Source organism: Orbicella franksi, chromosome 13 (genome assembly GCF_964199315.1).
Source record: "Orbicella franksi chromosome 13, jaOrbFran1.1, whole genome shotgun sequence".
In the NCBI taxonomy this organism is placed as follows: Eukaryota; Metazoa; Cnidaria; class Anthozoa; order Scleractinia; family Merulinidae; genus Orbicella; species Orbicella franksi.
In genome coordinates this window covers 7,636,632-7,650,283 of record NC_138157.1, presented here as the reverse complement: position 1 = coordinate 7,650,283, position 13,652 = coordinate 7,636,632, and the positions used below count along the sequence as shown (strand labels likewise).

Below are 13,652 nucleotides of genomic sequence, written 5' to 3'. Positions count from 1 at the left end.
AATTATTGAACTCGGTTATCGCAAAATATCGTGATTTGTCAGTGTCTCGTACATCAATTATTAGCCTCAGCCACTGACAAATCACAATTTCTTGCTCAACATTGTCCAATAATTGTTAATTATCCACAATGCACTTGAAGATAGAGATAACACGTTAGTCTTTTTAAAATCACGTTTATGGATCAAAAACGTAGTCGAGGTCCATAAGTACTCCTAAAAAGACGACGCTACTATTCAGCAACGTTGACCGAACAAGTATATAAGTTTGGTCAATAAAGGATTTATGTGGCCATTTTTCTAGCGACACAGTGAGTAATCCCGAGCTATGCAAGATATCCCAGTTGGCCTGCTGAGGTAACCAATCACAGCGCACGATTTGGCATGCTTGCCCGCTCGTTTTCAGAGTGAAACCTCCGTTTTCAAATTCTTCCGGGGTGATGTGGCCGGGACCTTAAAATATCTAAAATTCCCTGAAAATACTTTAATATGAAATGAGTCTGTTTATTCGAGAAACAATTAACGAATGGCAACCTAAACATATCATATTTAGCATTAAAGAAGAAATCATCCTTGTTTTACATAATTTAAATTGCTGTGAATAAAACCACGCTGAGTTGATATACGTTTTGTCTTTTGTCGCTTTCCCCGGGAGTGAACTCACTGTTTTCAGATTCCATTGATCGTGTGAACCATACTAAAAAAATTTCATTGTTCCACTATCGATGCAATGTGGGATAATTCATCTGCTTTTGATCAATCAGAAACGAGTGTTTCTGAGCAGCAATTTTCTGAGAATATCGAGAATCGAAAGACACTCACGAAAAATCGATTTTTTTCTTTTATCCTGCCAAAACAGCCCCTTGGGTGGACGTATTTGAGCAAAAATACATGTAGTTTAAAGTTACGATTTATTTTAAGGATGATATTGAGTCCGTACTGCACAGTTTCAGCGCCCTAATATTTATAAACATTATAAATCTCACTCGGTGGAATGCGAATCGATGTTATTCGTTACGAACCACATACCTTATCTTTGAGGCCTTTCAAATTCTTTTTCCAACAGCTTCATTGATTTTTACAGCTGCGAAGTTGTTTCATCAAGTGATATGAGAAAGAACGAAGGATAAAGGTTCGACCACTTCGCATCCATAATGGCGTTTGATTTGAAACTTTGAATTTCTTCATGAAAGTAGTTGCGAAATGTTTCCATTTTGTGATGCTTAAATGAGACAAAACAAAAAATGCAAAGAAACTCTCAAGAGTGCGCAGTACGGACCGGAAATCATCTTTAAGGGAGAAATTTTAAACAGTTTAAAAGTCAGATATCCGCTTTGAAAGTTCGAATTCTCACCTTTGTTTGAAAAAATACAGCCAGAGCACTAGCTTAAAGCGATCATATAAAAACGAAACTTAGATACATTAGATGTGTTTTACCTCATCAGTCAGCTCCAACAACCGAACTGTTATTGGACTGTAACGACAATCTTCGACAAAATAAATGGAACATCTGGACCACCCCTCCCCCCATTTCAATGATACCAAAATGGCGCGTTTTTGCTCCTTCGCGCATTCCTCATTGCTCGGGGGGCGGGGTGGGGGGATGGGGGATAATTGTTCCGTTTTATTCTGTCCAAGATTGTAGCTTGCAACTGAGGGTTCGTTTCTTTAAGAAAATCCAAGATTGGATTCTTGAATCCGAAAGAATCCGAAAACGGATTTTGCGTTTCTTTACTAAACAGATCAATCCAAGGTCTCTCGGATCATGGTGCGTCAAAGGAACCGAAGAATCCATCACTACCTCCACCACGGATTTAAAAATCCAATCTTGGATTTTCTTAAAGAAACGCATCCTGAGGCTCTCTTTTTAATATTCCCCCGCATAAGCCTCCATTGCAAGCTAGTTCCAGTCCAATACCGAGAATAGGAATATGGTCTATTACCTCCGACAATCCATTTTAAAGCGATAGAGGAAATTCAGGGGGAGTTTTCACTGTTCTGGCCGCGGTTGTTCGAAGGCTGAATGAAGCTATCCACCGGATAAATCGTTATCCAGTGGATAAGTGTTAACAAAACAAACCACGCTTTCCACTGGATAGTGATTTATCCGGTGGATAGCGTTATCCACCTTTTGAACAACCCCGGCCAGATGCAGACTGCGTGCAGTCTCTCTTTTGCTCGTTACTTCCCGATGATTTTGGAGAGAAAGAGAGACGGCTCGCAGTCTGATCACGTGGTCGACAAGGTAACAAAAAGTGTCCAAGTAAAGAATGAGGTGCAATAGGTTTATTTCATGAATATACATTGACAGGTGGACACGCTAGTTATTCCATCACAGTTTTACTTGAGGAATGCATAACTTTCAAATACTATCTACAATTTATACAATCTATTTCTACCTGCAACGCTAAATAGTTACGTACCTATATACTTAATTACGTCTAAAACGTGAAAAATTAGTAAAATACGTTTGTACATCATTTCTCCTTTAAAAGTAGTTGCGGTGTTTTGGCCTCTACTTTATGCGGAGCGCGCGTCGTAGCGGCGAGGGCGAAATCGCGCGGCGAAGCCGCGAGACGAGAAAGTGCTCTCATGGTGGGGCCTTTATAATGAATCATTGAGTATTCTGACTAGTTTTTGTTACCTTTTGTTGTGTGCTGTATTATGTTAAAAAAAGAAAAACTTTATATTTCAAGAATAAGAACCTGTATTGAGGTGAAGGGCGCTTAACTGGGAAATTTTAGCCAAACAGGTTCTTAAATGTCAGGTTCTTATAGGCGGGTTTTTACTGTAAAGTTATTCATAAAATGCTGAGTAATATGCGACCCACCAGGACGAGTCAGAGTACAAAGGAAGAGTGAAAAATATAAAAATTCTTCAGTTTAAAGAGTCTAACAAGACAGCTTCACCAAATCCAGATTATGCCTCATCGTACGCGGTAACAGTTAGATTTGTGCTCGTTTAGTGTGTTACATACACTTTGCTGCGTGGAACGGGATTATAAAATGTAAAAGAATATTAAAAAGGTGAATATACTTGAGGGTTACAATGGTCGAATCCCTCGCTTGCTCAAAAACCTCACTTCAATGCAGCGAACAACAGCAGCGACAGTAGCGCCATTCCCCCGCTGCCAATTGCAGCCATCAGTCCTGGTGCCGAGCTCTTGTCCTCTTCATCGTCAGGCTCGTCTCTTACTTCGCAGTTGACACAATCGGTGCAGACACGGCAGACTCCCTGATCTTTAAGAGAGTCCACAGCATACAGGGCATCGGCACGATTCTCTGAAACAAAGGACAAAAACACGATCAGTAAGTTAAACGGGAAACGTCAAAAATGAAACATTTTGCCAATTAGTTTTCCCGCAAGTTATAAAGGATAACTTAAATTTTGACCAAACATATTACGTGTGGGAAGCTCTACCCCCAATATTTACCACTGACTTGGATGATGTAAGGCTTTAAATGCTCTATTTTGCAAATCTTCGAGAAACAACCCATTAAGTTTTGCCCAACGAGAAAAGCAGGATCCCTACGACAACTACCAATTCGCTATATGAGATGCGTCTGCAGGGAATCATAGTTGTATTCAGCATCTAGGACTGGATATTTGTTTTAATGAAAACAACTACTATGATTCCCTGCAGGCGCATCTCATGAAGGGAACTGGTCATTGCACTTCACACAGTCGTTTTTCGTGTCACTCCAGATATTCACGTGACATTACCGATTCCAGGCTGACTTTTCAGAGCCAACAAACAAACTATCACTAGTTCCGTCTAGCTGCAGCATTTTCCAGACCTTTTCAGCCTCCGGAAAATGCTACAGCAATTAATGCCGAGTCAGCATAGTTTACCTGGTTCGTAGTAACTGTAAACAGACGCCGAGGAAGGCTGAGGTTTGCCTACGTCATACGCACGTTGAAACGTCACTGTGACGCAGACCATTTTAGATGCTGGGATCTGAAAACCACAGAGATCTTTCGTCAACGACACCCTCTGGGCGGCAAAGAGGAGATGGCGAGGGGAAGTGGATTCAGAAATTATAAGAACCAACGCATTTTCAAATCTGCTACCATTTTACAGAACATTGACTAGGCAAGGTTGACTTTCACAAAATGGTTCTACATAGCTTGAAAAACGGTTACCCAAGACGGGAGCAATAGTTTTCGTCGACAGTCTTCTTACCCGGGCCCGGATTTGTAATTAAACTATAACAGGATACCCTCCCCCACCCCCAAGGGATTTTCTTGCGTTTGCTCAATAGCAGTTAACTGGTACCCAATTGTTCAGTGGATGCACAAGGCTAAACAGCGGATAAATCTCCGTAAAACGTATACGGTTGTTGGATATAAAATTACCTCATCAAAGTAGAAAAGCACTTTGCGATCTGGGGACTCCACACGCTTGAGCTTCAGAGATGAATCTGACATGATCTGATTGAGGAGAAAATAAGTGGAATCGATTAACATCAGACTTTTGCCTGACATGTCACCAGTCACGCAAACAGAACGACTACTACATATTTATTTTCAGGCGACAAAATAAATCAGAGTAAATTTAATTTTTTGCTCATAGTTACCTTGTCGACTGTGTCCCAGTCCAGTTCGAATCCGGAGGGTATCCCGACATCCATTACGGCCATGCCCGAGTTCTGGTTTCCGTCAGTCCACTGCGAGCAGGCTTTGACCTCGATCTCATACTCAGTTTCCCGGATGACTTCCAACAGGAAATCGAATGAACTGTCCTCAGGGGCTTTGTCCACGTTGTAGGTGACACCGATCTGGAGTGAAATAATAAATCAAACGATACCTTAAACAGTCGGGTCTTAAGGATGGCACACTATTGCCAAACAGCAGCTGTTATTGTGTAGGGCTAGGGGCAGTGTTTCTGTTGTTTGTTCTATTGTCCCCTCAAAGGGTATCAAGCCATTCATTGTGAGACCTTACGAGAACTGCTACCCGACACTTGCCAAATGGCCTAGAGTGGAGGGCTAGCGCGACTTCCACACTAACGGGGATTTATGTAGGCTCAATTTCCGCCGCTCTCTCGTGTCCGGTCTACGTTCCTCCCCTTCGGAGGAGGAGCGTGGGCTCCTTTCCCGAACAGCGGCTGGTAATCGAGCCTAGGGCTTATGTGGCTTTGGGAAGAGAGCATAGATAAAAGATCTTGGCGGTAAGCCACAGACTGAAAACTCGGAGAAAAATATAGCTTAGTTAAACAACGAGTGATGGCCTGGGCCGAGAGTAGCCGCGCGTGAGCTTTTGGGACTATTTAGAGAGGCGCAATGAACAAATTTCGCACAACTCTGTGAGGATCGCTAAATGCGATGCTCATTTCACTTTTTATCACATGTCGAATGTCAACTCACGGCCTTGTAATTAATTAAACCTGAGTTCGCCACCGTTCCTTCCCGTGTGATTCGCAAATAATCCCATAGGCACCCGAGCGGTTACTGACGGCCTAGACTATCACTCCTTTTCCAAATGAGCTATTTAGAAAACAACAATCAACTCCCGTGCCCTTTCGGCTACACGAGCAAATTTGGGATGTTTCATATTTGGTCTCTACATTAGATGCTAATAGTAGTTGGGACGTTCGACTGTGTAAACGTCTAATTTCTTCAGGTATGTTTTACCTTACCTGTAACATTCCTATCCCACGCCCGTTTGCCGTTACATCCAGGGAACCAGCCACATTTGGTATCTGTTAACAAACAAAAAGCATGTTGATACCAAAATATTCGAGTACTGATAAGTATTAGTAACAACAATAGAAGGTAAAGGACAGAGAGAGAGTTGCTAATCTACAATATCGGCATTTACCTTATCCCTAGGGTAATCCCGCCTAAGTTATTTTTAGTTCACTTCCGTTTTCGGAAATCCCAGGAGGATCTAAAAGTAGCTAATCCTGTGACGCGCATTTCGTTCACGTGGACAGCTCAAGCGGCTTTACAAGAATTTTCATCTTCCACGAAAAAATCCACGCAACGCGCGTGTAACAGTATCCGCGGGGGGACTGGATACCGTCTATAAATAATTTGAGTGAGATTAGCTTGGGTCCAATGGGCGATTGCCTGTCTTGCACTTTATACTCTCTTGTAGTTACTCAATACTCAAACTTATTAATCAAAATCCGATTTCCGCATTTCACAGAAACTCTGGAGAGTGTTTTCAAATGACAAACACTTCTGCGTGGGAAGGTTTAACATTTGAATGACACACAGTAGGATTTTATCCACAGATCAAAACGTCAGAGCCACCTTGCAGAGCGTTCTAAAATGTACCACATGACTGTAGTGCTCAATAGCTCTTATTTGAATGGTCGCACACTAGGGTTTTATTCACAGATCATAAAGTTAGAGCAATTTTACAGAGCGTAGTAAACAGTACCACATGAAAATCACTGCATAATACCTTTCATTTGAATGGTCACACACACTACCAGTTTGATACACTAGTGGTTGATTCAACGTTGGACTGTAAGAGCGAAAGGGTAAAAAATGCTCATCAAACTGGGAGAAATCAGTTATTACCTCCACTAACTGCAGCACCATGGAGTTTTGTTGATTGACAGTTACTGTTTTTCTGAAGTTTGGATCCACACTGGACATCAGCTGAACAGTGAAGTCAATATCCGGGGTATAAATCAGCTCGGCGAACTCCGAGAGGGCCTGGAGGCCAATCACGGTATCCTGAGAAATTAGAATATGCATCTATCACAAACTGCAACCAATTATTATACAGAGAAAATGACCAAGACCACAAGTGCCAATATAGAGAAAAGTAAATAAGAAGCACACTCCTGAAAACCTGTGATCAAAGACAATTGCAGAAAGCAAGTTCTCTGCGCCAAGGGTGGGAAATCATCTAAACGATGATAGGCGCGGCAAAACATGGAATCAGTGAGTTGCAAGGGAAGCGACTAGCTGGCGCAGGAAAACATGTTACCAACGGCAAGCGAGGAAAACTGGTAACCAGTCAAAAACGCGGGAAAACGTATGGCAGGTGGTCAGCTGGGGATAACATGTTATGGATGGAGACGCCGACGAATCAGGTTACCAATGGAAGAGCGGGAAACTTAGGGTAACTGCATGGTCAGAAGCGCGCGAAAACATTTTAACCTAGTGACAACCACGGGAAAACACGTAGCAAGTGGCATGAACTAAAATAGTCGACAATCTTTTCGATTTCTGTCTTTACTGACTTAATGATCCAAAAATCACAAGCAAACACAATTACTCAGGAACAAATACCTGAAAAGCCCGTTATATAATCGACAATACCTGAGTCGAAGAGTAACCTCCCAGTGAGTTTCTCTGCTGCGATAACCAGCGTGATATTGCCAACCCAACACTGATGTCCTTGTTAAGCGAGAAAGCCAACAGAGCATAGGCAGTGATTTCAATATCAGCGGAGCGCGGCCGGTAATATGGCCGCCACCAGGGATTGTCGTTCGGTTTGCTAACTTCTTGCTTTTCTTGCCAGTACATCAGACCATCTGAAACGTTGAGTAGAATACCAAGAAAAATGTAACTCTGATAACGCAACCCATGCGAAACAAGTGACAGAAAGATGATTAAATTTGATAAAAATGATGTTTGTTGAGAGCGGCCAGAATGTAAGCTCAAACCTGCATATAGAACAATACCAGTAACTAACGCTAAAACGACAATTCTTTTCCCAAATGCTTCTCAGCAAGTCACTAAATTCATTTAAAGCATGCCAAAGAAAAACAGCCAATAAGAATACAAGAGGGCAGTTGCACAGTCGACGGTATTACACTCAACCTTCCCATCGTGCGCTGCGGGTATGTCGCATCGATGGCGTTGGTCACTTTATTGTCTAGGAGGAGGTATAAGTACTAATGCAACGCTTTCGAGTGGGTATACCATGGAATATCCAACGACTCGGAGTCACATATTTTCTCGGGATTATTTAATACTCTGTTCTAAAATACTCTCATTCCGTTAGCCTCACCTTTTTCAGTTGCCAATTTACGCAGTTCAGCAAGGGCTTTCACTTTCTTCGCACTTCCAACCAATGACAAAGCGTAGGCAGTGATAGCTAATGTGTAAGCGTCTTTCATGTCACTTGACATCGCATCAACCTTGTTTGCCAGGAAATTTACGGCGCCATTCTTGGCATTAATAACGGCCTACAATGCAAAAGATTTGACCATGTAAAAAAAGAGAAAGAACGCGCTGCTTTCGCTGTACAGTTGCTGCGCAGCGACGCTTCCGTTGCGTGAGATGACCGACCACGCATGAACCTTTATTACCGTTTCTTTCAGTTTTAGAGCACTTTCCTGCCACATTAGCCTGCTGTCGCTTCTCCCCGCTCAAATTTTTTCGATGGAGACAAGCGACAGCCGGAAATACGTCTGCGTTCGCAGGCTACTGCCACGCCAGCTGCCCTCCATTTGTTAATTAATATATCACAGCACGAATTTGGTTATGTTAAAAAATAAATAAATAAATAGGGTATTTATGCATCGCTGTGAAAAGAAAATTTATTACTTGTGACACATTCCCTCCTTCTTCTTCGCCTAGTTTCGCCCCCGCTCACCCCACTCTCCAGTTCTGTCACAGCTTACCTGAGACTTAGAGTTCGCTTCTGCCAAAGCGATGAGTACAAACGCAGTGAGAGAAATCACGCCTTTCTGACCACCCTGAAAAACCAAAACAGTCAAATAGAAGGTTACTTCACCGACAAAAGTGTACAAACTTCCATTGCCATGGCCAGTTTCCGTATGAAGGACTAATTCAATGTACATCAAGAAAATAAAGCCTGTGGAGCCAACATGAGACATGAAAATAAATACATCCTTTCTATCGGGTGAATTAAAGTAAGGGACGAAAGGGTATATTCAATTTCTTTCACAGCCAGGAGAGATATTGTTCCTGAAATTTGTGGTAAATGTAACATAACATTTACCTTCATTAACTTCTTAAATTCATGATCTACTTAAATAAGTGAAGCTATAGTACAATACGGGAAGGAGATTGTGACAACTCCTACAACCAATGGAGGAGAAACTCGCCACAGTAAGAAACGTACCTTGAGCACACTGCTATGAACTGCGCCAACTTTTCGGAAGGATCCATCTCTGTCTGTATGACGGGCCATCCATTCAAGACTGTCTTCTAATAACTTGTCGTCTATGTATTCAGGGATAAACGCACGGGCTTGTGCAAATGATTTTGTAACAAATGCAGTCAGCCTGTCAACAGACAAGAAACGTAACCACACTAAGAAGGTAGAAGACTTCAAAGTGGACGAACAACCCAGAAACATTTTTACAACGTTATCCCTGTTTTAGATTTGCCAGTCTCAACTTTGGCGCTGTGTGTCCCCGAAAAACGCAGTTGAGTTCTTACCATGTGCTTCCTGACGGATCGCGTTCACCAAAAGCGCTGTAAGAACCATCCTTGTGTCTGTAAGTCTGTTCCCTTTGATATCCTGTGAAGGGATTAAGATAGTCCTTGAGAAAACAGAGCAAAACAACCTAGGGTGGCAGCCACATATTCAAACAACCCCGACTTGTCACTGATATTCTACACAGGTGCCTACACTACTTTTGAAGGCGATTAGCTATACAGAATTCTACCCCGCGCAGAATGACCGAGAATGGAATAATTTTCGTATTAACCTCACATTACGCAGTCTAAAAGTGTTTCATTCACTGGCCCTTCCCCAACTTCACAGGACGGCACGACTATCACCAGCCTTGAAGGAAGAAAGACAATCGTGGAGGGAAACAAAGTTGACAGTAAGAAAGACAATCGTGGAGGCAAACAAAGTTGACAGTAGGGACAAAAATGATGGCTTTTTCACCAACGGTTCAACTCGAAAAAGCGTCCCTGTTGCTCACATTGGCGGGTGCCTGTTCGTTTCCGAACTCATAGGAGACAATACGAGCCTTAGAATCATGGAGAAACTTCTTATCACTGACCTGATATCATGTAATTTTTGGCTTTACTCTGGAGTTTTTGTGTCAGCTGGTTAACAGTCTTCAAGTATTTCATGACGTAGATGTTGGGAGCGAAGTTTACCATGTTCTGCTCCCCGCAGCCATAAGGCATGCGCACTAGATGATCCAGATTGTTTATGGACGAACCAAGAATGTCACCTAGATAGCAAGACAAAAGTATCCAACACAACTAACTAGGCTGTGGTGAAAACGTTACGTGGTGAGCGATGGTTAAAGGAGTTCAGTCACGGTATTTTGAGTTATTAAAAGCTGGATCATTCGATAATGCAATTCAAGAGTTTTCATTGACTTAGCCGTTATGGTATATGAGCCATTATACTATGCTCCACAAATATGGTAAGCGCGCATCTTGTTTGGAACGTTTTCATCTTTATTTTACTTTAGTTTTCAATATTTTAAGGGCGTTTTTGACGAAACAGTTATTCCACTCGGGCTTATTCATGAGATGATCAAAGCCAACAAGGCGCTACGCACCTCGTTGGTTATCTACCATCTCATATCCAACGCGCGTTCGTGGAATCATTTGTTAGTTATTTGGTCACGTACAAACTTTAAATTGAAGGAAACCTGAAAATAATAGCTCACTAAGATAGAACAACACTAAAGAGATAATAATAAACCATAAAGAAACAAGGTTGGTTAAGGATTGACACGGATCACAAACGACGAATTTGAAACATTTAGGTTAAACTTTTCAAGATGCGCAAATCGTAACACAGTTCCTGTAAGTTTGTTCATGAGTATGCCAGAACTTTTGAACGAGTCACAGATCGTCTAACATCTGCAAAAATACGATTCGTAAAAGCAATCCATGGATTGAGCTCAAGAATGCTTCTGCATTAACGAGAATAAACTGAAATCAAACCTACCCATGATAGAAACCGTCGCTCTCGCAGATCCCTTGACAGTGTTCGGTGGTACACTGAGGTCCAGCGTACGTGACAGGCGTGACGCTGCAATAGAGTCACGTAACGGTTAGTCACAGTAACAACTGACCAAGAGTCATGGCTAGTTCAGTGACTAGATTAGCCAAGGTTGTAGAACAAAAAGCATATAGCTAAGTTCTGGCTCATCAGTTAAACTGCAGAAAGTTTCTTTTCATTTCTAGCTAATCATCTACGTTTACGGTTTTACCTTTTGACACAATGGTGTTGTAACCATACATCCCATACAAGACTTTCGTCAAGATTCAGTTATTTACAAACACGATCTGCGTAAGCCGAAGTAGCGTTTACAAGTACTAATTCTATTCATTGATCATTTCACAGGGATAGGAACGGTTTGGCGACTTGGACAGCCAACGAAAAGCACACGACAGCATCCCTCGGTGCTGAAACAAGAACCGCCTCCACTACGACCTTAACAACGATTTCTGGGGTTAGAGAACAAGACCTTAGTGCGCCTAGGAAGGGTAGCACGGCCGTAGCTTGTAACAGGCAAACCGAGGCACGTACCTCAGTCATTTTTATCTTTTTTCTCTTGTTTATAGTCATCGTAAACACCCTAAACTATCTAGGAAGAGAATTTAACTATGCACATTGCCCCAGCCATAATTTTTTCATAGACATTACCTCAGTCATACAGATAGTAACACATAATGTGCTATGGGAAAAGAAACAAATCAGTGGAAACGTTAGAAAGAGCCAGGCAAAGCCATTTTCTTGCTAGTTCGATTTGTCCACCGCCCCGCCCTTAATGAAACCTCTGCAATGCACGAAAATCGACACTGAAATTGGATAAGGTACAGACAAAAGCCAGAAATATTTTTACTTACTTGAATTAAGATCCAACAACATACTGATGGAGTATTCCTGTGGCACTCCCTCGGCCTGGAAAATAAAATACAATAAATACAATTTTGTAAGTATCTTAAATTTTAGGACACAAGATCGTGACAAAATTTCCTTTCCAACAACAACATAAATAACTGAACGTTGACCGATAGCGTGACCGCAATGGTGCACTCAACCAATCACATCGTGAACTGAGCAAAAACACAAGACCGCTGGCGAGCAAAACATTGTTCTTAAACCGGAACCTCCTTTACATCCGCACTCGTCATCATTGCTAATAGATTTCACAATCTTTTTTCTTTATGGACTTTCTAAATGACAATGCCAAATGTTTCAAAAGTTGCAGTGACTGTTTACGCAGCGAATATCAGTGTCCATCTTATTTATGCCAAAAAAACCCACTCCATCCCAACTTCTCAATATTTACCTCCACCAGCAATTTTCGTCTAACAGCGTCTGCGTTGGTCTTGGACTGAGCCCGCACTTCAATTGGCACGAGGCCTAACTTTCTAGGAACCACTGGAAAAGACACAGCTTTGCCTTCACCGGCTTTCACGGTCACCTCGACTTTGAGGTCCATCGCTTTGTCCACGTAATCCTTGTTTAGGGAAGTCTCGCCTCTGAGGCCGAGTGTGTTGACTTCGTCGATGATGGCCCAGTCCTGAGAGCCTTTCAGTGTTATAGTTACCTGAGTCAGGAAGAAACAAGATAGCTTGCTTATTGACAGAATGATTTCACAGAGCCTCGACTGGCTTTGAAGCCTGGTCCACCGTTCGCTTTTAAAGTCCTGGACAAACAGACTCCCAAGTGGACGGAAGTTGAAAACTTGGGTCTACTCGCGACTCCGTTCGGCCAGGCCTTGCGTGCCCTCGCGTTGACTTGCGATGCCTTGCGCTCACTTTGGTCGAAATCAAATTTGCACGCAAGTCGACGCAAGTTTTTCACCGTCTGACCACCCATCCCAAGTCAACGCAAGTTGAGTGACGTCCAGTCGCTGTTATAGCAACCTGTTAGCCGATGAAATACAGGATTTTGGCCACGCGGGGAAAAGCGCGTAGCCTTGGAATGTTTTTCTTTTGCGACTTGCATGTACTTGCGTGGAAACATGGCCACCCAACGCAAATCTCCACTCAGGTTCAACTTGCAGCTTCTTGCGACTACTTGCGAGTCCATTTGGCCAGGGCTTTAAATAGTTTGTAGTGTGTGAACTGTGGACCAACTATCGGAACACAACTATCGGTATATGTTCACAAATCCTACTTACCAGTTGCGGCTCCGGCTCGTAATTGAAGACTGTCACTTGAAGAGCGACCTCTTCACCACGAACAACAGAGTAAGGAAGATTGAGTGACACAAAGAACGACTGGAACACTTGCACCTGAAGGCCAGCAAAATCACAGATTTATAATTGAGATCGATTTTTAGAACTAATTTTAAAGACTTAAAAGGTTGAGTTATAAAACGGAGAGGAAGACATTTGGCAGAGAAGGTAGCATGGTAGAAGGACCCTTATTGCAAATGAGGAGGGTTGTAACTGTGGCACTTTCGGAAACGTCCCTGACTGTGAGAGGAAGTAAATTTCTGAGTTGCAAGAACACTCGATTTAGCCGTAAAGAGGAATGAAGGGGCAGAGCTAAAAAGCATATGGAGTGGAGGGTATGGAAAGCTAGGGGTATGAGAAAATGTCTTCTTACGTCGGTATCAATAACTTTTTTCTCGTGTTTATTTCCCTGTTGGAAACTTTGTTATTTGAAACACTATCTGCGATTTGAGTATTTGGAACAGTGAGTCTGTAATAAGTCCAAAACAAAGCAAACGAAAGTACAAACAAAAAATTAAGGGGCCTTGTTATTTCTAGCCTACGCAGTGTATTT

At 42.3% G+C, this 13,652-nt stretch overlaps 1 protein-coding gene across 2 annotated transcripts in view; it reads right to left on the bottom strand.

The window, feature by feature from the left end:
- Positions 1 to 2,268: 2,268 nt before the first annotated feature.
- The window catches only part of LOC145465389 (CD109 antigen-like), a 29,381-nt gene continuing 17,997 nt past the window's right edge, over positions 2,269 to 13,652 (bottom strand). For both annotated transcript variants that reach the window (XM_081449168.1, XM_081449169.1), the window contains exons 23-38: positions 13,043 to 13,156; positions 12,206 to 12,466; positions 11,760 to 11,814; positions 10,855 to 10,938; positions 9,947 to 10,123; positions 9,372 to 9,453; positions 9,052 to 9,214; positions 8,588 to 8,662; positions 7,972 to 8,149; positions 7,278 to 7,492; positions 6,528 to 6,686; positions 5,636 to 5,698; positions 4,575 to 4,775; positions 4,354 to 4,428; positions 3,850 to 3,955; positions 2,269 to 3,278 (exon numbers count right to left, since the gene is read on the bottom strand). In XM_081449168.1, the coding sequence (XP_081305294.1) occupies positions 3,076 to 3,278; positions 3,850 to 3,955; positions 4,354 to 4,428; positions 4,575 to 4,775; positions 5,636 to 5,698; positions 6,528 to 6,686; positions 7,278 to 7,492; positions 7,972 to 8,149; positions 8,588 to 8,662; positions 9,052 to 9,214; positions 9,372 to 9,453; positions 9,947 to 10,123; positions 10,855 to 10,938; positions 11,760 to 11,814; positions 12,206 to 12,466; positions 13,043 to 13,156 (2,211 nt within the window). In that variant the 3' untranslated portion in view covers positions 2,269 to 3,075. The remainder of the gene's footprint in view (positions 3,279 to 3,849; positions 3,956 to 4,353; positions 4,429 to 4,574; positions 4,776 to 5,635; positions 5,699 to 6,527; positions 6,687 to 7,277; positions 7,493 to 7,971; positions 8,150 to 8,587; positions 8,663 to 9,051; positions 9,215 to 9,371; positions 9,454 to 9,946; positions 10,124 to 10,854; positions 10,939 to 11,759; positions 11,815 to 12,205; positions 12,467 to 13,042; positions 13,157 to 13,652) is intronic.